This window comes from Budorcas taxicolor, chromosome 25 (assembly GCF_023091745.1).
Source record: "Budorcas taxicolor isolate Tak-1 chromosome 25, Takin1.1, whole genome shotgun sequence".
NCBI lineage: Eukaryota > Metazoa > Chordata > Mammalia > Artiodactyla > Bovidae > Budorcas > Budorcas taxicolor.
This window is the reverse complement of record NC_068934.1, coordinates 51,189,669-51,212,416: the sequence shown is the minus strand read 5'-3', so window position 1 is coordinate 51,212,416 and position 22,748 is coordinate 51,189,669. Positions and strand designations below refer to the sequence as shown.

The 22,748-nt window shown below is 68.0% G+C and overlaps 1 protein-coding gene across 1 annotated transcript; it reads right to left on the bottom strand.

Moving 5' to 3' along the window:
- Nucleotides 1–389: 389 nt before the first annotated feature.
- On the bottom strand, nucleotides 390–21,885 carry CHID1 (chitinase domain containing 1). Its single transcript, XM_052662056.1, has 13 exons — nucleotides 21,800–21,885; nucleotides 15,739–15,892; nucleotides 15,080–15,229; nucleotides 14,700–14,832; nucleotides 14,094–14,138; nucleotides 13,326–13,432; nucleotides 12,999–13,060; nucleotides 10,354–10,446; nucleotides 6,708–6,809; nucleotides 5,998–6,153; nucleotides 849–929; nucleotides 676–718; nucleotides 390–568 (listed from the first exon to the last, which is right to left on the bottom strand). The coding sequence occupies exons 2-13, from the start codon at nucleotides 15,847–15,849 to the stop codon at nucleotides 470–472; spliced, it is 1,182 nt and encodes a 393-aa protein (XP_052518016.1). The 5' UTR covers nucleotides 15,850–15,892; nucleotides 21,800–21,885; the 3' UTR covers nucleotides 390–469.
- Between the last annotated feature and the right edge of the window lie 863 nt (nucleotides 21,886–22,748).

Genomic DNA, 22,748 nt, shown 5'->3' with positions numbered 1-22,748 from the left:
GGGGCCTGCCTCTGTGAGCCCTGGTTCCTGCAGTGTGCCTCCACACTTTTGCCACGTGGTGCCCACCAAGCTCCTGGGCGGGCAGGCCAGGTCCCTCTGTGTGGCCCGGGGGTGTCGCCTGCCCGAGCGTCCACAAGCAGGGCACCTGGGGTTGCCCTGGGGCCTTTGGACCCTCAGGGACTGCACACCATGCGGGACTCTGCCGCCTGGGCGGTGGGGACTGCGGGCCCTGCCTCGGCAGCCAGCGGAGGGCAGGCAGTCCAGGCTGGTGGAGGGTCTGCATCCTTAGCCTCCCCCTGGCCCTGCTAGGACTCCCCACCCCAGGTCCCTGCCCTGAGGGGCTCGGGTTCCCGGCCTGCTCAGTCGCCGCAGCAGCCACAGCACACAGATCCGGAGGCGGAAGAGTCTGTATTTCCACTCATTAGTCCCTCTGTCTCTTAGAAAAGGCAATGCTGGCTGCAAGCCCGGCCTACAGTAGGTCGTAGAAATAGTCCAGGCCCTGGCCGAGCTCCCAGATGGACAGCCCCACGCCCAGCTCCTGGGCCAGCTGCAGCCGCACCTGCAAGGACTGAGGCAGAGGGAGCGTCGGTCCGGCCGCACCGGCCCTGAGGCCCGCCTGCCCGCTGCCGCCTCACCGAGGGCCACCCCCACCCGCAGCCTCAGCCCCGCACGCACCTTCAGCGTCGGATAGAACACGACGTGCCTCCCACCGCGGCTCCTGCAAGAGAGCAGACGGTCCGTCCGAGGCGGCCTCAGCTCCTCCTGGCCCCGCCCCGCCAGCCCAGGGCACAGGTTCGTGCCCCTCCTTGCGCCCAGGGGACTGCACCGTGGGCCTCCCCGACACTCACTTCTTGTACTCGAAGAAGTGCTCTGCTGCCTGGCTGTCCCACACCATCTGGGGCCGGTGGTCCTTCAGTGTCTGGATGTACCTGGGGGAGACAGGGTGTGGGTGCGGGGCCCTCCCCCGCCCACCCAGATGGGTGGGGGTGACCGCTGCCGTCACGGCATGTGGAGGCTAACCGGGGCTGCGTGTTGACCCCCGGTGGTCCACAGAATGCCAGCAACACCGGGCGAGGTGGGAGGGCCACGTGGGGTGGCCTGGGCACGCTGGAATGCCAGGAAGCAGGGACACGGCGGGGGGGTCTCAAACGCTTGGGCCGAGGCTGTGGGGGTGGGGACAGGGGCCCCAACAGAGGCTGCTGAGATGTGGGGGCCGGGGCACCGCCCTGACCCGCCGGCACCGCGGGCAGAGCAGTGTGAGCGAGCCCGCAGTGTGGGCGCAGCGCCGGGCGGGCAACAGGCGGTGCTCCTGGCCCTGCCCAGCGAACAGGTGAGCAAGCCATGGGGCAGCCTCGGCTCCGCGACCCCCGACCCCCCGCCCAAGGAAACAGCGGGGTCCGGGCCCTCTGGGGAGCCAGGCTGTCCTCCCTGCCTCCTGGCTGTGGACACGGCTGCCCCAGGCCCGTGGTGGGCCCGGCCTCACTGCCAGAACCCACCGGTTTCAGACCCACCCCCAACACACACGAAGACGGGCTGGTTTCCAGGGTGCTGCGTGGCCAGGACAGCGGGGTCTGCAGCCCACACTGCGTCTCCCTGGCCAGCAGCCGGCGCCCAGACAGGCTGAGGGGGCGGGTGCGGCCAGCCCAGCCCTGGGCCCAGGGGCGCTGTGTGCTTTGGGCTGGACCACGGACACCGGTGGGGCGCGGGGGTCAGGCCTGGACAGAGCAGCGGGGAATCCATGGAGGCAACAGACGACGTGGGGCTCTGCACAGGGTTTGGGCCAGGACACAGGACACCCACCCCACCAGGTCCAACTGGCCAAAACGATGGCCTCACCCTTGACCAAAGCCACGCTCTTGGAATCACGAGGATCACTTGCTGCTTTGGACCCGTCTGCCTTGGGGCTAAGGTGATCTGGGACGTGGGCTGGGGCGGGTGTCTCTGAGCCCCTGAGTCCTGTCCTGGGGCAGGTGGCTCCAGGCCCTCGGGTTTGGGGAGCCCTGGCCACGCGCTCCTCACAGAGCTGCCTGCTGGAGCTGGGGAGCTGTGGGGGCAGCTGAGGCTGCACTCTGTTGGGGTCAGTTCCTCACCCCGGAGGCTGAGGCCTAGCAGTGCCAGGACCGGGGCCATTCAGGACCCCACGCTCACTGGGGTGGGAGGTGGAGGAGCGGGGGTGAGCACCCTGGGTGGGGACAGCTGAACAGACCTCTGTGGAGTGAGAGCAAGACCACGGGGCAGCCCGGGCGGAGGGGCTGGGGTGTGGCGGGGGGCAGGGGTGGATGAGGGAAAGGTGCAGACGGGACCCGCGCGGTCCCTCAGCTGAAGTGGAAGGCCTCAGCCACAGGCCGCCTGGTCCGTCTCTACGAAACGTCCCGTTGAGGCAAGTCAGGCGAATCCCAGGTCAGCGGCCACAGGGCGCAGGGGTGACGCCGGGACCGGCTGCTCAGGCTGACGAGACGTTCAGGGACCAGAGAAGGGGGCCGCGTAGCCTGACGAGGTTCTGAACGTTGCCGAGTCAGGCGCTCTGCCACAGCGGGCCTTACAGTGTGTGAAAGACAGCTCCCCAGTCGAAAACGTCATCGGCGCTTGGGATGAAAGTTCAGGCAACGGCAAGGAGAATCATACACAGAGACGGGTCGGCGGAGGGTCCTGGGCCTGGAGGCGAGCTGCACGGCCCCCTCTCCGGGCGAGCGAGCGGGCGGAAGGGCGCCGTCAGGGCGGTGGGGGGAGACCAGCCCGGGGTGGGCTTCCTGCCTCCCACTGGGGCCCGGGCGCCCTGCGCTCTCTGCCATGGCCCCGCAGGACTGAAGGGACCCACCCCAGAGGGCACCGCCTCCGAGTTGCTGAGGACCCAGCCGGGCCCCCTGCCGCAGGCCCACGCGGGGAGTCCGGTGGGCACCGCCACAGGCAACGTGAGGAGGCACCCTCCCCCCATCTCAGCTCCCAGGACCTACAGGCAGTTAACACGGAAGACCTCACGTCAGCTACAGGCAGCAGGAGCCCCGTGGCCCCCTGGAGAGTCCCTGAGGGGAGAGCCGGCAGGGACCACGATGAGGGGTCAAGGTGCACTGGGAGGCCCCGGGCACTGCGAGGGCAGGACACTCGGGAACCCAGGGAGGACGGCAAGACCCAGGGACCAGCGGGGAAGAGGGTCTCAGCGCAGAACGCGCCACAGGGACGGGAAAGACCAGAGCTGCGAGAGCCGCCAGCCCTGTCCAGGGCAGCGCAAGAGCCCGGGGCAGGGCGGCCCAAGCCCCGTGAGCTCGATCCCGGGCCCCCTGGCCCATGAGTGGTGGGGGGAGTGTTGCCGGACATGGCCCAGCCCTGGGCTGGTCTGGCTGTGTGTCGGCGGGTCTCTGAGCGGGGGCAGTGGAGTCCAGTCTGGGCGCTGCCAGGGGGATGGGTGCCCACTTGGCCTGGGGGCGTTCAGGGGGCTGGCCAGGCACCCTGACCGCCAGGGCAGTGCAACAGCCTCCCCGAGCGGGGGCTCAGCAGCGTGGCCCAGACGTGTGGGGCACCCCAACCTCTCGAGGGTGTTTCACAGCCACTCCGCCTCCTCGAGGGCGGGGAGCGATGAGGCCGTGGGGCGATGAGGCCTCAAGTCGCCCGGGGTGGAGAGCAGAGGCAGCGGTCAGAGGATCCAGAGAGTGCAGGCTGCCTCCCTGCCGCCCCCTCCCGCCGAGGCAGGCAGAGGCCAGGAGACCCCCCCATCCCCCGGCTGGCAGAGCTGGCCTCCCACCCCCGCTGTAGGTCCTGGCTCTGTGTGAGGAGCAGATGGTGAGGCGCTGATCACCCGCTGTCCCTGGAGAGGACACCTGCCACACAAGGCCAGACCAGTGCTGGGGAGGCTGAGCCTGGAGGGCGGCTGGTCCTGGACAGGCCGGCCGGGGCTGCTGTCAGGGCAGCAGGGCGCCAGGCCCCAGGCTCACTGCCCCCACACCTGCTGGTCGCCCGCTCAGGGCTCCCGGGTGTCCAGTGAGGGGTGCAGCCTGGTGGGCTGCGACTCCGGGGCCCTGGGCCTGAGAACACGCCCACCCCCTGCAGAGGCAGCCTGCCTGCCCCCACAGACAAGCCTCCATCTGGGGCCTCGCTAAGCCCTCCCATCTGGCTCTCCAGACTCGGCCTAAGAGGGGCTGCTCTCTGCCCTGCAGAGGCTCTGCCCACCCCCACAGCCCCAATGTGGGTCAGCCCCCTGCACGTCGGGGGATGGTCTGGAAGGAATCGGCCATGGGCAGAGATCAGGGCAACCCAGGGCCAGCCCCTGCCCGAGGCTCCCCTAGATGGCTGGCTGGCTAGGGCCCTAGGAAGGAGGAGGCAGTGGGCAGGGTCACCGGGTCGAGGGAGGGGCTCTGGACGGGCTCTGCTGGGCCTCCAGCGGCTGAGGGGGGAGGAGCAGAGCCCCGGGCCTGGTCAGCAGCGACCGCCCTGCTGAGCCACGGGATGCCCCACGGGACAGCTGAGCCTGCAAGGAGGGGGCTCGGCGAAGTGCCCCAGCAGCCCCCCTGCCCACGGCCCCTCAGAGACCCACACGACCCCTCAGAACAGTGGTCAACCCCACCTGGGCCTCCTTCAGCCTCTCCCCAGTGTAAGCGCCCTGGGCAGGACCTGAGTGGGCACCCTGAGGTCAAGGGACGTGGGCGGTGTCCTCTGGAGTCTGTCCTCTGGGGGTCTGTGCCGGGTGGTCCCTGACACGCCCTGGGCCTGGGAACCCTCTGCCCCACCCCCACGGGCCTCCCTCCCTGTTCCGCCTTTGGGCAGGGCGGGGTACCCCTCTGCTGGGTGACCTCAGCAAGCCCCGGGCAGAGCGGTCCTGTCCAGCTTCCCCGCCATGGCGCTCCGCCAGCAGCGGGAGGCCGTCCCAGGCCTCAGCACAGTGGACCCTGGGGACTTGTCTGGGGGGTGGCCAGGAAACGGGTGCCCCACCCTGCCAGGACTCCCAAGACCAGCCAAGGGCCAACCCAGCGGCCTGTCCCTCCACAGGGTGGCCCTGAGGGAGTAGAGCGGGTCGGGGCGAGGCCAGCTGGCAGGCGGCCGGCACGCAGGTGTTGGGCCGCCTGCTGTGTCCCCAGGGCCAGCGGGCCTGTGGGCGACACTGCCCATGGGGGGCAGCAGCGGGCTCACACACTCGGATCACTGGCCTCAGGATAGTCCGTCACGGGACGTCTCACAGCATAAGGGCAGTGGCTGAGCGCGCGCGGCCGGGTGAGACGCGCGTGTAGCCAGAGGCCCCGGAGAGCTGCTCGGCGACGCACAGGGGACAGGGCTGGCCCGCCTGGCAGCCGCCACACACGCACTCGGTGCTCCAGACAAACCCCCAGACGAGAGCTACCGGGACACGCGGGAGGGAGAGGCCCCGAGCGAGACACAACCGGGAAATGGGCTGCTGGCTCGGAGAGCAAGGAAAACTGAGCAAGAGCCCCCAGGACGGCGCGAGGCCCCGGGAGCGGGAGAGAGAGACAGCCGACACGCGTGCTCGCGGGCCTGGAAAAGGAGAGAGGGCGACGTGGAACCGGCTACATCCTTCCCAAACACGACAGAGAGGATAAGCCCAACGCTCGAAAAGCTCAACAAAAACCAGGTGCAAAGAACATAAACGAATCTCCATGAAGGCGCGCGATTATTGTGGTGAGGCGGGCACTGGGTGGGGACGAGTGTGGGGCAACCACACGGGCTGAGCAGCTCACGGGACGGCGCGCCTGGGCGGATGGCGTGGCAATGGCGTCAGAGCCCAGCACACACAGCCCAAACTGAGCGAGAGCACAACCACGCGGCCGGGAACACAAAGGAAGGGCTCCTCCAGGCCACAGCAGAGAACGCCGGGGTGGCCGGCCACCTGCGCTGCGTGGAGGACACTCCCACTGACACGGCAAGAGGGGGTGCCGGGATGGCGCCCCGCGGACAGCCAGCCTGAAATCAGACCCTGCCCGGCCTCCTCCCCACCGCAGCCCCTCACCCCCCGCAACGAGGGTGCTGCGGGAGACGGGGCCACCGGCTCACCTGGCCCCGATGATGGGCTCGCGGGCGTCCTTGGAAGCCGAGTAGTCCATGCCGTAGAAGTTGAGCCCCAGCAGGATCTTGCTCCGCCACTTGGACTTGGGGTCCAGGACCTGGACGCAGGCTCGCACCCAGGGCAGAGGCGCGTTGGGGCCAGCCCTGCAGGGTTGGGCAGGAGTGGGCTTCAGCACCGGGCTGAGGCCCCGGGCGCCTGGGTCGGGGCAGGAGGCCGCGCACACCACGGCAAGGGCGGCAGCAGACAGACAGCCCCGCTGCACCTGTGCGGGGTGTCTGCTTCGCCTGGGACCCTCAGGCGGCAGAGCGCTCAGGGGAGGCCCAGGAGGGCCGGGGTAGCAGTGTGACCCCCGACACAGGAGCACCTTCTCCTGGGCGTGGAGGTGGGCCCAGCACCTGGCATGGGGCAGCCAGGGCTGGGAGATGTAGATGGACACCCCGGGGCAGCATTCCCATGGGGTGGCCAGGGGCCCTAAGTCACCCCCAAACAAGAAGGTCGCCCAACGCAAGGCTGACTGTGGGCTCTGGGAGAAGAGACTAGGCCCTTCGTGATTCTGGAGCTGAGAGCTGACCGCGGGTCACAGCCTGAGGAAGCTGGCGGGAGGCGGGACCACGCCCGGGCCTCCAGCGTGCAGGCCCACTAGGGGCTGGGCCCCCGTGTGCCGAGCGAGAGCGCGTGGGCCTGGAACCCCACTCACGGCTGTGCCGTGGAGTAGTCGTAGGTCATGAGGCTGAAGCCGTCCAGCACGGGCGCCAGCTGCTCAAACTCCGTGTTCGTGAACACGCCCAGCTTGTTGGTCCTGCAAAGAGACGGCATGGTTTCCGTGCCCACCTCGGGGTCATGGCCTCTCCCCAGCTGACCTGGGCTCAGCGGAGGACAGGGCAGGCCGGCTGGGGGCTCCTAGCTCAGGCCCCTTCCGCCCCTGCTCCAGGAAGACACCTCAGTCCCTTTCCCTGGAGGGGGGCAGCGCTCAGGTGTACAGGGTGGCCCACAGCTGGGTCAGGGCTCCGCAGAGACGCCCGCCCCCCCCACCAGGCCCCAGAGGCCTCTCTCACATGGGGATGGGCAGCCCAGGCCTGCCCACTTCCACTCCGCCTCAGGCACGGCACCCTCCCTCGGAGGCCTCAGGCCTGGGCAGGTGGGGGCCCCGGGGGCCGTCTGCAGGACACAGCTGACTGCCAGCCACCTGCTTCATGGCAGCAGCCCCTATGACCCTGCTTTGTCCCTGGGTGGGGCGCAGTGGGCTCTGCGTCCACCCCCCCACACAGTGTGAGCAGAGAAAACAATCCCTCCTCTCGGCCAGCACCTCCAGTCCCTGGGCAGGGGCGGCCCACCATGTGGACCTCAGCCTCAGTCACTAGTTCCACGGGGTCCAGGCAACCCTAAGACACCCCATTGCCAGGCTGCCCCAAGGCCACTGAGCAAAGGCCACCCACCCCAGCCTCCGCCTTTGGAGGGAGGGGGCCTGGAGGCCTGACTCAGGTCTCCCAGAGACAGCAGGCTCCTGGGGCCAGGGGCCAGGAGAGCCCGACGAGCGCTGACTGTGGCCAGGAGCACGGGACGCAGCTGGGAGCCAGACTCTTCCACCAGGTGGCGGCGGCCACAGGCCCGGGGCCGCACTCCAGACCATCCCGCACAGCTGGGAGGTGCTGGGCAGCGTGAACCCCACACCGGCCCCGTGTTCCAGGCCAGGCTCCGCGCCCCATCCCGGCCCCTACGGCCCCACGACACCATGAAGCCGCAACCCCCAGGGCGAGATGCCGCCTACTGGGCTGGAAACCCAAGCCCCGCCCCAGACCAGTCCTCTGCAGGCCGAGCGTCCTCAGGACCAGCACAGACGTGCGCATCCCTGGCACTGCTGCTGACCACAGGCAGGGCATCCCCTGGCCCACGGACACCTCCCTTAGAGCCTTGCCCACGGTCGCCCAGTGGGCAAGAGGGTGGGCCTGCTGTCGGTGCCCACCACTGCCCCCCACGGGCCCGCCCCAGGGCCTCCTGCCCACAGCCACCCTACGCGATCAGAGCAGAACTGCGCCTGCAGGTCCGGGCCGTCCCACACGTCAGCAAGGGCCCCTCCCCTCCAGTGTGGACCTCCGGCGCCTGCACCCGCTCTATGTCCAGGGGTGACCCCTGCCCACGGCCCCGCTGAGCCTCCACAGTCTGGCCCCAGGCCACCCCTGGAGCTCAGGAGACGTCAACGGGGGTTAGCCTGGGCAGGGGTGTCCCTCCCGGGGAAGGACCCTCACTCATTCCCTTCCTGCGGTGACCCTAAACCCCAGGGGTTGCTGGAGGACAGCTGGGTGCAGCGCCCATCAAGGGGGACACCTGCCCATGAGGATGCGAGCTCGCTGCGGGGAAGGTCCTGGAAAGGAAGTCAGTCCACCATGCCTGAGGTCAGCTCCTTCCGGGGTTCTGGGAGCTCGATCCTCAGAAGAGACAGCCTGAGGGGCGGAGGCGAGGACTGGCTCAGGGCCCTTCCAGAGCCAGGGTGGCCCAGAGCTCTCATTAAACCTGCTGATTGGCACTGGATCGTCGGCGGGGGCCAAGCTGAGACCTCAGGAGCAGGGCTCAAGGTCAGGATGGCCACCTGTGCCAACAGCCCCCAAAAGGCAGGAGACACAGGCCACAGCAGCAAAAGGCTGCCACGCAGACGCCCCCCCGGGCTGCTGTTCCCACGGGCAGCAGCGCGGCCTCTGTGACACGGCTGACGCTGCAGAAAGGCCAGATCTGCTTACAGCCCACTGGTTCCTGTGCGGGGCTGCTGTCCCGAAGCGCGGGTGCAGAAGAACAAAGCCAGCAAGGCAAACCTCGGCCACTGAGGCCTCTGGAGGAGGAAGGGAGGCTTGCTCGCCAGTGCGAGGGTGCAGCCGGGCTGCGCCCGAGACACGGCCTGGGCCAGCAGAGGCAGCCGTGCCCAGGGGCCCCGCCGTCAGCCCGGCCACACGGCCCCCACCCCCGACTCTCCTCTTGCAGCCACCCGAGGGTGCGTCCTCCCCGGTCACTGCCGAGAGGGGACCCAGGCTCGCTCCATCCACTCCCTGCCTGGGAGCTCAGGTCAGAGGCCTGGGCAGAGAGGGCGCTGGCTGGAAAGCTGCTCCCCACCCTGTCCCGAGCCCACTGCCCTTGGAGGCCAGGCCTAGGGGTCAGCCCCTCCAGGGGTGTCAGGCCCGCTCACCCTCCCCCACACCCTCCAGCACACGGGGGTCTGCCCTGCACACCTGTCAGCATGAGCGCCCTGCAAGCGGGCCGGTCCCGCCTGCGACCCGGGCCCTCCCCGGGCGAGAGGAGCCGGTCTCCACCGATGGCCCCCATCTCCAAGGTCGACTGGGTTGACATGTCCCAAGCCAGCCCAACCGAGAGACCAGAGACCCTGGAGACAGACGCTGCGCTTGCAGCTGAGCCCACGGACCACGCAGGTGTCCACTCCCCGGCCCTTCCATACCAGGGTCCCCATCCTGGGGGGACCGCTGGGCCCTCACACACGTGTGTCCCACGCATGAGCATGCACTCAGAAGCGTAGGAGGTGACACCCGGGGCCGAGGCCCCTCCTGCGGGCCACAGACCACAGCCCAGGTTTCTGGGGATGTGCAGAGATGACGCGGGGTGGGGCCGTCAGGCGCAGGTGGGCAGCTGCCCGGAGTGGCCGCAGCCTCTTCTGTCTGAGGGGTGGGGCGAGTGTCCATTGCCCCGGCCCTTCCATACCAGGACCCCCATCCCGGGAGGACCGCTGGCCCCTCACACATGTGCGTCCCACGCACAAGCACGCACTCAAAAGCGTAGGAGGTGGCACCCGGGGCCGAGGCCCTTCCTGCGGGCCGCAGACCATAGCCCAGGTTTCTGGGGACGCGTGGAGACACCGTGGGGTGGGGGCATCAGGCGCAGGTGGGCAGCCGCCTGGGGTGGCCGCAGCCTCTTCTGTCTGAGGCCAGACAGCGTGGGTCCAGAGGCCACCCACCCCGTCCCACTCACTGGCCCGAGCTCTGCAGTGAGCCGATGACTGGCCCCTCTGGGCCCTCACCACCCCTCTGCTCAGCCCCCAGCCCTAGGTCACCGCCTGGGCCTCCTCCGTGCCCAGCGCGGGCTGGATGGTGGTCAGGCCACAGTGCTGACAGCCAGCACCGGGCCCAGCTCCTTGTCTCAGGGCTGGGGCAGCGGGAAGCGGCTGGGCTGAGTGGCAGGAGGCCTGGCCTGAGGCAGCCCGGGCCCTGAGCTGCGGACCCCTGACCTGCGGGCCCGTGAGGACGTGCTGACAGGGTCCCCCACGTGGGCAGTGGCTGGCGTGACCAGGCTGGGGCTGGGTGGGGGCCAGGAAGGCCTCCTGGACGAGCAGGCACAGCACTTACCCCGGGGCGACGGCAGGCGGGATGACCAGGAAGATCAGCAGCCGGGCCTGGTGCAGCGCCTCGGCCATGTGGGTGAGCAGGTGAAGGAGCCCCCTGCCGAGGAGCAGAGCACAGGTCAGGGGCAGTTGCACTGGGAGATGCCCGGGCCACCCTCCACCCAGCCTGGCCTCAGCCCCCGCGGTAACTCATACTCCAGGGCCCTGTCAGAGGCAGCGGTGGCCAGCGATGCCTGGGCCACCCTCCACCCAGCCTGGCCCTACAGCCCCTGCAGTAACTCATACTCCAGGGCCCCTATCCCCGAAGCACGGGGGCAGAGCACGGAAGGGGGCTGTGCAGCGCCCCGTCACCTCTGGACCCTGCCGGACATGCAGCCGGGCAGGGGTGAGGAAGGAGCCCGTGACCCTGGGCTGCTGTGGCGCCTGGGGATGAGGGTGCGGGGCAGCTCCACTGAGGGGCCTCGTGCCCCCTCGGCAGTCATCCCACCCCAAGCAGTCGCTGACACGGAGCCCCACCTTCCCCAGCCCCAAGAGGGCCAACCAGACGCGCCTGAACCCAAGGAGCAGCATCTCTGAGGGCAGCGTGCCGCCTGGCGTGGACAGGAAGGCACAGCCTCACGGCTCCTCTGGTCGCGAGGGTGAGGGGCATGGCGGCATCTCAGGTCTGGTGGGCGCGCAGACTGCAGAGAGGCCGGCTCAGCCCCCAGGGGTTGCCCTGCCAGGAAGGCAGGTCTTGGGCGAGCTCCAGGCTGGGTCCTCTGGCCTGGCCCCACACCGCCTGGGAGGATGTGGGCCCAGTGACTGACCTGGGTCCTTCCCTACAGCCCCTCGGGAGCCGCCTCAGTCCAGAGAGAGGCAGCGAGTGACCCCGCCCAGCGCGGGCAGGTCGGGGGCTGTGCACCCCCAGCTCTGCTCAGCTTGAGCCAGTCTACATGGCCCGAGGCTGCGCGGGGCACAGCTGCGGCCCACCCTGCGGAGGCGGGCATGGGGCGGCCTCCATCCCCTCGGGTCCAGCCTCAGTGGGAGGACCCCAAGACCAAGGAGACAGCGCTCCGGCGATGGCTGGGGGTCAGGGATGCCCCTGCGGAGCACACGGGCTGTGGAACCCAGCTCAGGCCCTCCCCGAGGCCGGGAGCTGGCCCTCAGCACCCGTAACCATCAGTGCCTGCCCGGCTTAGGGACCACCGGGGGCTGAGTCTCTGAGAAGGGGAGGTAGTCTTGTGGCCCAGGGGCAGTGCCTGCCCAGCGGGGCTCTGCTGGGACGAGGTCCAAAGGGACTCCCGGGGCCGCCCGCCCGTCGGTGTGAACGCAAGAGACAGGCTTCTTGCCACAGCCAGGCAGCCCCTGCTCACTCCTACGCAGCAGGCTGTCCCAGGAGGGGCCTGGCGACCTGCCGCCCAGCGGGGGGGACAAAGTGCATCGCCTCCATCACACGCCCAGGGAGCCGGGTCCAAAGCCATCTGCAGAGCTGGCCGGCCCCCACCCTGCCCCGCAGCGTGCCTGCTGCGCACACCCTCCTGAGCCGCCCTGACAAGGCTGTCTCCCCCAGCCCCCCTCAGGCGTTAGCTCAGCAGGGCCTGAGGCAGAGCCCAGGGATGGTGAGATCGCCTCTCAACTGAAAGCCACCAGAGGGGCCAGCAGAGCACAGTGGGGTGTTGGCTCCCGACACAGGGGCCCCCCTGCCCTCAGCTGGACTCGCCCACTGTTCTCCACCCATTCTCCTTCTCAACTCCGGCCTCAGGGCGCCCCCAGGGCGGAAGCACCCACGGGGGGGAGTGTGGTCAGTGCACAGAGAAGCAGGAACCATGGTGGGGCCTGCATCCAGGCTGCCCCCAGTTCCAGGCAGGCAGCGGGGTCTCCCTGCCCCCAGGCAGAGCCCGGCAAGCTGGGCGCCAGCTGCAGCTTCCTGGGGCCTCAGGCAGGAGTCTTGGCCCCCACACAGCCCCTTGAGAATACCCTCTTGCTGCACTGGGAGGCCCGAGGAGGCCGCCTCCAAGCAGGTGGAGAGCAGCCTGCAGCTGCGAGAGGGATGGGGCGGGAGGGGGGACCCTGCCCGCGGGCCCCTGGGCTGGAGGCGTGGAGCAGCGGGGCTCGGGTGCAGGACGGCCAGGGTTGCGGCGGCTGCAGGCCCCCGTGCCCGGCGCGCTCCTCCTCCTATGGGGCTGACCCCCTGGGCCTGATGGGACCGGAGCAGCGGCTGCCGGAGGGGACCCGCCCTCCCTGTCACCCTGGCTGAGGGGGATCTGGCCGTGGGCCTCAGGGGAGGGGGTACCTCCTCGGGGCTACGCAGCCCCCCCACTGGCTGAGGCAGGGCTGAGGCAGGGCTGCAAGCTCTTCTCCCAGAGAAGCCCGTGGCCGTTTGCCACAGGGGCCCCGGCCCCACTCGGCTGCCTCCTCGCCAAGGCCCCTGAAGGCTGTCAGGCCAGCCCCAGTGGTCCCAGCCGGGCACCCGCCCGCAGCCGCTCCCAGACTCCTTGGAGCTCTCTGACCTTCTTGGGGTGCCACCCCAGCGCCTGCACAGACTGAGGGAAGACGGCCCTCCCCCCAGACGAGGTCCCTCCACGTCCGGCCTCAGCCTCTTCCCGACACCGGCAGCCGGGAAGGACACGCGCACGCCCCACGCCCCGCACACTGCCCAGGCCCACTCACACGTGCTTCTGGACCAGCAGCTGGTTCCAGACCTCCACTACCAGGCCGTCAAAGTGCTGGCTCTGAAAGGACAGAGGCAGGTGGGCGGGGGTCCAGGAGGAGGGGCCGCAGAGCCAGCCCTGGCCTCCCCTCCCGACTGTGGGCCCAGGGGCAGAGAATCGCGGCTCTCTTTCCCGGGCACTCGTGTGGCCCCCCCGACACCGCCCCTGGGGCCCCGAGCGGCTCTCCCTGCCCTGCAGCCCGGCACTGGCCCGGGCAAGGTGTCCCCCGGGAGGGCAGCCCCTGCGCCCGAGACGCGTGTGGTCAGGAGGGAGCCCCGGGTGTCACCTTGGCCACCTGGACGACGGTCCTGCTGAGCTCCTCAATCTCGTCCTCGTTGTCCAGGACGCTCTCAAAGTCCTCGTACGTCCAGTCCTCGAACCGGAGGCGAGGCACTGGGGGCAGACGCACAGACCGTGACCCTCCTGGGCCAGCCTGGCCCGTGGCGGGCCCTTGGCCTCCAGAGCAGAATGACCACTACCAGTGGCCAGGGCAGGCACCCGGTGCCACGTGGCCTGGGGAGGGAGGGGCATGGGTGGTGCTGGGGACGCAGACACTGGCCCTTTCCTCCCTTCACCCACCAAGTCCCCGAGTGTATCCAGCTCCTTGTTGCCTGGCTCTCGCTGGACTGTCGCCCACCAGCTCCCCGTGAAACAAACTGCAGGTCCTCTCCCAGCCCCGGCCCCTCCCCAGGCCCCAGTGTACTTGGCAACGTGGCCCTCCCTCCCCAGCCATGAGCTCTAGGATGGGCAGGGTAGGGTGAGCGTCACCCCTGGGCACGGCCCCCAGGAGAGCTCCATGAACCCTCAGGGTGAATAGAGAGATGGGAGGGCAAGACCACAGGGGAAGCGGCTGGCCTTGGTGGGCTGACCAAGGCAGGCAGCCCAAGGCGGGCAGCAGGGCCACTCGGGTCTGGCTGGATCGAGGCCACGAATGCTGGGCTGGGGCAGCCTCGTTTCTGAGCAGTCAAAAGAGGGACATGCTAAGCATGCTAGGCAGCGCGGCCTGGGTGAGCAGGTAGGTCTGGAGGCCCACAGCCCTGACCCCCGGACTCACCCACACGCAGACCCTTGGCTTGTCTCCGGACTGCCCGCAGCCACCCTGTGGGACGTGGAGAAGACGGTCAGCGTGGGGTACAGCCCCTTCCCCTGGCCTCCCCTGGGAGGAGCACGGAAGGGAGGTGGCGGGGGAACCTGGGGTCGTGTCCCCCCCGACCCCTGCAGAGCAGCCAGGGCTGGGGGCATGTGGCCGCACCAGGGCCACCACCCCGAGGGGCCCGGCCCGCCTCTCAGAGCTGAGGGCAGCAGAGAGCAGGAGCTGGCGCTGGCCCGCTGTCTTCTGACCCACGGCCCCCCACCCCCCGGTGTCGGGGAGCCCCGCCGCTGGCTAACACGTCCTCCCTCTGAAAACAAACGGGGAAACACCCGAGTAAACTCAGGTGCCAAACACGGCTGTCAGGGCAGCCAGACCCTCGCCTCCTCCACAGATCCTCCCCCGGGACACCGCGTACAAACCGGCGAGGCAAACAGGGACGCAGCTGAACGCCCGGCAGGCATGGCACTCACGCGCTCACACGCTCGCTCGCTCGTCTTCACACACTCTCTCTCACACTCACTCTCCCAGACCCCCAGGGCGGGCACAGACAAGCGACGGTGTCAGAACCTTGGTCCACGTCGTCCAGGCCCGTGACCTCGAACATCTCGCGGCCATGCCTCCTCAGCTGCAGCCACACGGGGGCGACGTGGGTGAACTTGCCCCCGAAGATCTTGGCGACGTCGTACCCGTGCCGGTTCCACTGGCAGAGAGGGGAGAACGAGTGACCTGCTGGCAGCGGGGCCAGAGGCGGGGGACCACCTCCGGGCGGGGCTCCGCAGGGCCGCCCGCCCCGTGTGCAGCAGGGCCCTGCCACCATCCTGGGCACTTTGCTGGGAGGCATCACTCCCACTGCTCCCTTGGGTGAGAGCAGCCTGGGGAGGTGAGAATGCAGACCCGAGCAGCCCCCCTGCCTTCAGGGTCCGCCATCCGCCCCGGGCCCGGCCTACCGGCGTGACGTAGCCCAGGACGTCCCCAGCGAAGTGCTTCTTGTGGGCCTTCGCCGAGCAGTAGCTGCGGTGCTCCAGGACGACGTCCTCAGCCCTGAGGCCTGTCACCACCAGACCCCGCTCCTGGGCGGGCTTGCCTGCAACCTGAGTCTGAGAGAGAAGGCAGGGAGGACGCTGTCAGGGCGCTAACCCAGGCTGAGCCCTGGGGCCGCAGGTCCTCTGGGTCAGCAGGGACCCTGTCCCAGAATCAGCGCTGCTGACCAGGAGCCCACAGGGCAAGGTCGTCAGGTGGGGTAGACAGTCCCTGAAGGCTCGCCCTGCCTCCCGGGGCCCTCCTGGAAACTGGCACAGCCACAGCCACAGCCGGCAGAGCTTGACTGACTCGCCCTGCGAAGCAGGGGAGAGCACAGGGGTCGAGGGAGGCAGCAGGCGGGGTGAGGGGGACCCTGGGGGCACGGGCGGAGATGCGAGCCCAGTGGGGGCAGGCCTGCCCTCAGGCCCCAGCACCAGAAGCTGCTCCCTCTGAGGCCGGCTGGAGCCCCGAGGGGTACAGTGCTGGCCGCCCAGACGCCAAGCTCCTGGCTCGCAGTCGGCTCTCAGCCCCCAGTGGGAAAGGAGGCGTGATGGTCAGCCCTCTGGCGAGTCCCCAGACCACCTACCTTCTCCTGCAGCGTCTTCGAGGCGGCCTTTTTGGCGTCTGACTTCGACAGCGTGGCACGCACAGAGCTGCAGGCCAGAGCGAGCCAGAGCGTGCCAAGGAGCGCCCGCATGCTGGGCGGGTCACAGGAGGGCCCAACCTCGTGGTCCAGGGGGCTGCGAAAGACAGAGGCCGTGGAGGCCCTGGCAGGTGGATGCTCCCCCTGCCTCCTGGGGCTCTGGTCCTGACGGAGCCTGGAGCCTCCCAGCACCAAGCCGGGCACCGAGCCAGCCCCGACGCCTGGGCTCCAGCGGCCAGCATTGATGGGCCCCGGCTCCCCAAGACGCCCCGCAAGGGCCTTCCCTGCTGTAGGCCAGGAGCCGTCCCACTGCCTCAGCGGTGCCCTATCACAGCCGGGTCGACTGAGCAAAGCTTGGCCTCCACCCTCCACAAGCACAAAGACATTCTGGCTACCAGCTACTGGCTTGAGTGTAAAACCACGGAGCCGTGGAGAGGACTAGAAGAAAACGTGCCTGTGTAGATAAACCTGGGGCGGGAGCTGGACAGGGGGTGCCTTTCCCCCTAAGTCAGCATCAGTAAAAGTTACCAGGAAAACATCTACATTTTACTACAGAAAAATGTGACCCTTTCATTTAGGAAACAAAAAACCGGGTTAAAGAAATAAACACGAAACAATGAAATTCTTGACAATGAACTTCTCGCCCACATCCACAGGTGACTCACAGACCGTACACAAACTCAAGCTGTGAGACGCAGGAGAGACACAGAGACCCCCCGCAACACACACAGAGACCCCGCAACACACACAGAGACCCCGCAACACACACAGAGACCCCGCAACACACACAGACCCCCCCGCAACACACAGAGACCCCACAACACACACAAAGATCCCGCAACACACACAGACCGCAACACACACAGAGACCCCGCAACACACACAGAGACCCCGCAACACACACAGACCGCCCGCAACACACACAGAGACCCCGCAACACACACAGAGACCCCGCAACACACACAGAGACCCCGCAACACACACAGACCCCCCGCAACACACACAGAGACCCCGCAACACACAGACCCCCTGCAACACAGAGACCCCGCAACACACACAGACCCCCCGCAACACACACACCCCACAACACACACAGACCGCCCGCAACACACACAGACCGCCCGCAACACACACAGACCGCCCGCAACACACAGAGACCCCACAACACACACAAAGATCCCGCAACACACACAGACCGCAACACACACACAGACCCCGCAACACACACAGAGACCCCGCAACACACACAGACCGCCCGCAACACACACAGAGACCCCGCAACACACACAGAGACCCCGCAACACACACAGAGACCCCGCAACACACACAGACCCCCCGCAACACACACAGAGACCCCGCAACACACACAGAGACCCCGCAACACACACAGACCCCCCGCAACACACACAGAGACCCCGCAACACACACAGAGACCCCGCAACACACACAGAGACCCCGCAACACACACAGACCCCCCCGCAACACACAGAGACCCCACAACACACACAAAGATCCCGTAACACACACAGACCGCAACACACACACAGACCCCGCAACACACACAGAGACCCCGCAACACACACAGACCGCCCGCAACACACACAGAGACCCCGCAACACACACAGAGACCCCGCAACACACACAGAGACCCCGCAACACACAGAGACCCCGCAACACACACAGACCCCCGCAACACACACAGAGACCCCGCAACACACACAGAGATCCCGCAACACACACAGAGATCCCGCAACACACAGACCCCCTGCAACACAGAGACCCCGCAACACACACAGACCCCCCGCAACACACACAGAGATCCCGCAACACACACAGAAACCCCGCAACACACACACACCCCGCAACACACACAGAGACCCCGCAACACACAAGACCCCCCACAACACACACAGACCGCCCGCAACACACAGACCCCCTGCAACACACACAGAGACCCCGCAACACACACACAGATCCCGCAACACACAGACCCCCTGCAACACAGAGACCCCGCAACACACACAGAGACCCCGCAACACACACAGACCCCCCGCAACACACACAGAGATCCCGCAACACACACAGAAACCCCGCAACACACACACCCCCCGCAACACACAGAGACCCCGCAACACACACAGACCGCCTGCAACACACAGAGACCCCGCAACACACACAGACCCCCCACAACACACACAGAGACCCCTGCAACACACAGAACCCCCGCAACACACAGAGACCCCGCAACAGACACAGAGACCCCGCAACACACACAGACCGCCCGCAACACACACAGAGACCCCGCAACACAGAGAGACCCCGCAACACACACAGAGACCCCGCAACACACACTCCCCGCAACACACACAGAGACCCCCGCAACACACACAGACCCCCCGCAACACACACAGAGATCCCGCAAGAGACCCTGCAACACCCCCCCCGCAACACACAGACTCCCCACAACACACCCCCCCCGCAACACAGAGACCCCGCAACACACAGACGCCCCAGGCCCCAGAAACAGCACCTCGGCTCTTGGCTTCACCAGCAACCAAAGGAACGGAGGCTGAGGTGAGGCAGCATCGCCTCCCCCACCGCCTCCCTGCGGTGAGGACGAGAATGACACCACCTTAGGGACCAGGGCAACCTCCCCCTCAGAGCTGCTGCTGGGAATTCACGCTCAGGTGACTATCTGGTCACAAACGTGCTCTCCCATCTGCGTTTCCTTTTTTCTTTCTTAAAATCCCACTTTGGGGAACTTGCTGTCTACACGGGAAGTGCTTGAAGATGCTCATCGCCGCTGTTCAAACCCCACGCTCCCAAACGCTGGCATCCCGAGGGCACCGCAGTGCTCACGACCCCCCAGTACAAACGTCACAACGTGCACTCGCAAAGCACGATCCTGTCTTTAGAGAATCTCTCAGACGACTGCGCCCACAGTGAGGAGGGACGGGGGCGCTAAGTCCGCGTGCAGGCCGAGTGTGCCCACAGCGAGGGGACGGGGGCGCTAAGTGCGTGTGCAGGCCGAGTGTGCCCACAGCGAGGGGACGGGGGCGCTAAGTGCGCGTGCAGGCCGAGTGTGCCCACAGCGAGGGGACGGGGGCGCTAAGTGCGCGTGCAGGCCGAGTGTGCCCACAGCGAGGGGACGGGGGCGCTAAGTGCGCGTGCAGGCCGAGTGTGCCCACAGCGAGGGGACGGGGGCACTAAGTGCGCGTGCAGGCACAGCGAGGAGGGACGGGGGCGCTAAGTGCGCGTGCAGGCCGAGTGCGCCCACAGCGAGGGGCCGGGGGCGCTAAGTGCGCGTGCAGGCACAGCGAGGGGCCAGGGGCGCTAAGCGCGCGTGCAGGCTGCCTGGAGGCCAGTCGCTCGGTCTTTCCCTGGCTTCCCCACTGGACTCTCACCCTACCAGCACCACCACCCCGACCCCGCCTTCACGTCCTTCTCTCTGGGGACAGCTGGGCAACATGCAGGGCCAGGCCACACGCGCTCCTTGTTGAGGTTTTGAGACAGTCGGTGTGAGAGCCTGTCATTCAGCGGTGTCTCAGGCCCGGCGGCACGTCCCCTCTCAGCCTGACCAAGGTCCAGCTGGTCCAGAGGAGACCCCACAGGCAACCCAGACCCTTGCTCGTTGGGTGACACCCCTGGGGACACCAGAGCCCTGGCCAGACAGGGTACCCTATCAGGAGCCAGCCGAGCCAGGCCTGTGTGGGTGCCTGGGGCCCCCACCACCACGACCCCCTGGCCTGGAGCTCGCTCCCCTCAGCCTATAGTCCTGCACAGACGGCACGCGCCTGGTCTGGGCTGTCACTCCCTGGGGCCTGCAGGACAGGGCCTGGGTTGGGGAGTCTAGGAGCCTCCCCCATCCCCTCGCCCCCAGGCAGAGAGGCAGCCTGGGCTGATCAGGTGCTCTTGGCGGGGGGCGGGGAAGATTATGGAGACTCAGGCCTTATTTGCCACCCTCTGCCCCTCCCGCGGAGAAGGCAATGGCACCCCACTCCAGCACTCTTGCCTGGGAAATCCCATGGACGGAGGAGCCTGGTAGGCTACAGTCCACGGGGTTGCTAAGAGTTGGACACGAATGAGTGACTTCACTTTCACTTTTCACTTTCATGCACTGGAGAAGGAAATGGCAACCCACTCCAGTGTTCTTGCCTGGAGAATCCCAGGGACAGGGGAGCCTGGTGGGCTTCCGTCTCTGGGGTCGCACAGAGTTGGACACGACTGATGCGACTTAGCAGCAGCAGGAGCCCCTTCCCGGCCATCAGATCCACCCAGGAAGGCAGCCTCTGCCACCCAGGCCCTGTGCCACCATGGCCGGGGGCCTGGGCTCCTCCTCGGCCTCAGCCTGGGGGTGGGGGCGTGCAGCCCAGAACCATCTGGTGCTCCCTTGGCAGGGCTCAGACTGTGGCTGCTGAGCTGTAAGCGGCCAACCCTGCAGGGCATCCCATCTTCAGCCCTGGTCCCCTCAGCCTTTCACGACTGTGGGTTCCTCCCTGGCCCCAGGGTGGAGGTCAGGGCACCCAAGGATGGAGCAAGAAGAGAAATAGGCAGGACCTGGTCCCCTAGGAACCACTCAGCTGTCACCTGGAGGCACATTCCGTGGCCCTTCCCAGCCTCTGCCCATGGCTGGCTGGTCTGCCTTCTGTCCCGCCTGCGTTGAGACCCCTCTGCCCACCATTTGCCCACCCTATGACCTGTGCTTTCACACCACAGGAAAGAAGAAAGAGGAAAGGGTGGAAGTGGGGCTGATCTGGAGGAAGGAAGATGGGCCCTGCTGGCTTCTGCACCTGGTGCAGGGGCAACAGAAGCAGGCCAGGCGCGAGTGGGCTGGCATGGCCACAGACCCCTGCCACCCTGTGCCCGTTGGGCCAGCTCTGGAGTGCGGCTCCACAGCACCGGGGGAAGCACTGAGATGCCAGCTGCTCACACGTGCAGGGCTGCTCTCCAATGGCTGTGGAACTTTCCAGATGGACTGCCTGACTGGGTGGTGGGGATATGTTGGCTGTGATGTGAGAGGTGTTCAAGCCCAGCAAGGTGAGGCGTCCCTGAGGGCTCTGTCAGTGCGTCTGAGAGCCAACTCTTCCATCACACTCTGCACAGAGCTCAGCACACATACAAGCTCAGCACACACACAAGGGTCCGAAGTGCGTATGTGTCTTGAGTGCAGAGAACAGCTGATCGGTGCTAACGCTGCTCTGGGATGCACTCTGACGTGCTCCGCTTCCTTCTTAAGAAACCCGTTTTAATCCAGCCCACTTGTCTCTGCTCAGCAATGTGCCGTTTGAGAGATGCTGACCGCTGCGCACTGACTGATCATCACTCACACGCAGCGGGACCCAGAGCCGACTGTCCCGTGAACAGAACGGTCTCGTCCCCACAGCTCAGGTAGTGTCAATCAGATTCTCGCCGGTGGGCACAAATTTTGGGGCCAACTCTGCTCCTGCGGGGAGGGCCGAGGGTGCGCTGGGAAACGGATGCAGTGTAAGAGCAGAAGCCCCGCGCTGGCGGAGGGACACTTGCGACTCTGGGCTGCCGTCCCCACGGCGGGTCGCAGGTACCGTCGTGTTCCCTCGGCGAAGACAGAGGAAGCCCAAGACAGCCTGCTGGCCGCAGGGGGAGCGGGCGACACTAGCTCGCGGGGGCCCGGGCCCGCCGCCCGCCCATCCGCCCGTCGCCCCGGTCTCTGGCTTCGGCTCTCGGCGGCGCCCTCCAGCGCGAAAAGGCCGCCGCGCCCCAGGTCTGCGGCGGAGGCCGAGAGACAGCCAAGGAGCGCGGCCCCTCGCGCGCCGCCGCCCCGCGTCCGTCACACCCACTCACACCCCCTCACTCCATCACACACGACCGCTCGCACAGCCTCTCGTCCGCACGCGCCGTCACGCCCGCTGTCCCTGGCGCCGCGCCTCCGGCTTTCACACGCACCGCCCGCGGGCTCGCTCCGCGGAGGAGACCGAGGCTACGGGGGCGGGGCGCGGAAGTCAGCGCGGGCCGCCGCGGCGCTCACCTGCATGTCCCGGAGACGCGCCGGCCCCTGGAATCGGCCGGAAGACCCGCGCGGACGCCACCGGAAGTCCCGCCTCTGAGCGCCTGAGCGCCGCCGCTAGTGCGCCACGCCAGCTTCCGGGCCGCCGCCGCGCAAGGCACGCTGGAGGCGGGGCCGGGGCGAAGAGGGGGCCTGGAGACAGGCCAGGGCGGGACGGGGGGGGCGGGGGTTGGTGGGGGAGAGCCAAGGGGAGGAGCCTGGGCTGGGAGGGGAGGGGCATTGGGGCGGAGCGAGGTTGAGGGGCGGGGCCGAGGGGCGGGGCCGAGGGGCGGGGCCTGGTGGACTGGGTGGGGCTGACTCTCGCCCTAGAGGAGGCCGAGGGCGGGCCGAGGGCGGGCCGAGGCCGGGCCGGGCCAGCGAAGCGGGCGGAGAGAAAGGGCCCGCGCCGAGGCAGGCTGGTGGAGACGCGAGCGCCGGGACACCCCGGGGCTGTCGCGCGCGCCGACCGCCACCTTCCGCGGGCCCCAGGTTCTCTTGGGAACCTTACGCTCGCGCTCGAGAGGTGGCTCAGAGGTCTGGGCTCCCGCGAGCGCACGTCCGGCGGAGGACCGGGCTCCGGGGGCGTCGTCTCCGCGGCGACCACGTGGGTGACCGCTAGGGAGCGCCGTGGGCTCCAGGGCCTCTGCCCGGCCAGGCCGGCGGCCAGGAGGACCGCGCCGGCCCGACCTCCCGCACTTCAGCGTTCTCTCCTGGGTGCGGGAATCGCCTCCGCAGACTTTCCTCCCGCCGCCTGGTGGCCGCCCCCCAGCCGGGCCCTCCTCGGTCAGCCCCGTCCCCCTGGGTGAGCGCTTCTTACTTAGCCTTTGGTTTGGGGCATCCGGAGGCCCGAGGTGCCCACAGCGCTGTCTGGAGTAGGGGCACGTGCTCCAGACCCTCTGGATGGTCCCTGGACATCGTAAACCCCAGGACT

Coding starts and splice junctions, on each gene's coding strand:
- CHID1 (XM_052662056.1), bottom strand. CDS start 15,849: ATGCGGGCGCTCCTTGGCACGCTCTGGCTCGCTCTGGCCTGCAGCTCT. Junction 13,433..14,093: donor AGCCAAGGGTCTGCGTGTGG/GTGAGTCCGGGG, acceptor GTCTGCCCCCAG/TGCCTCGCCTCCGGTTCGAG. Junction 930..5,997: donor GAGCCCATCATCGGGGCCAG/GTGAGCCGGTGG, acceptor TGTCTCCCCCAG/GTACATCCAGACACTGAAGG.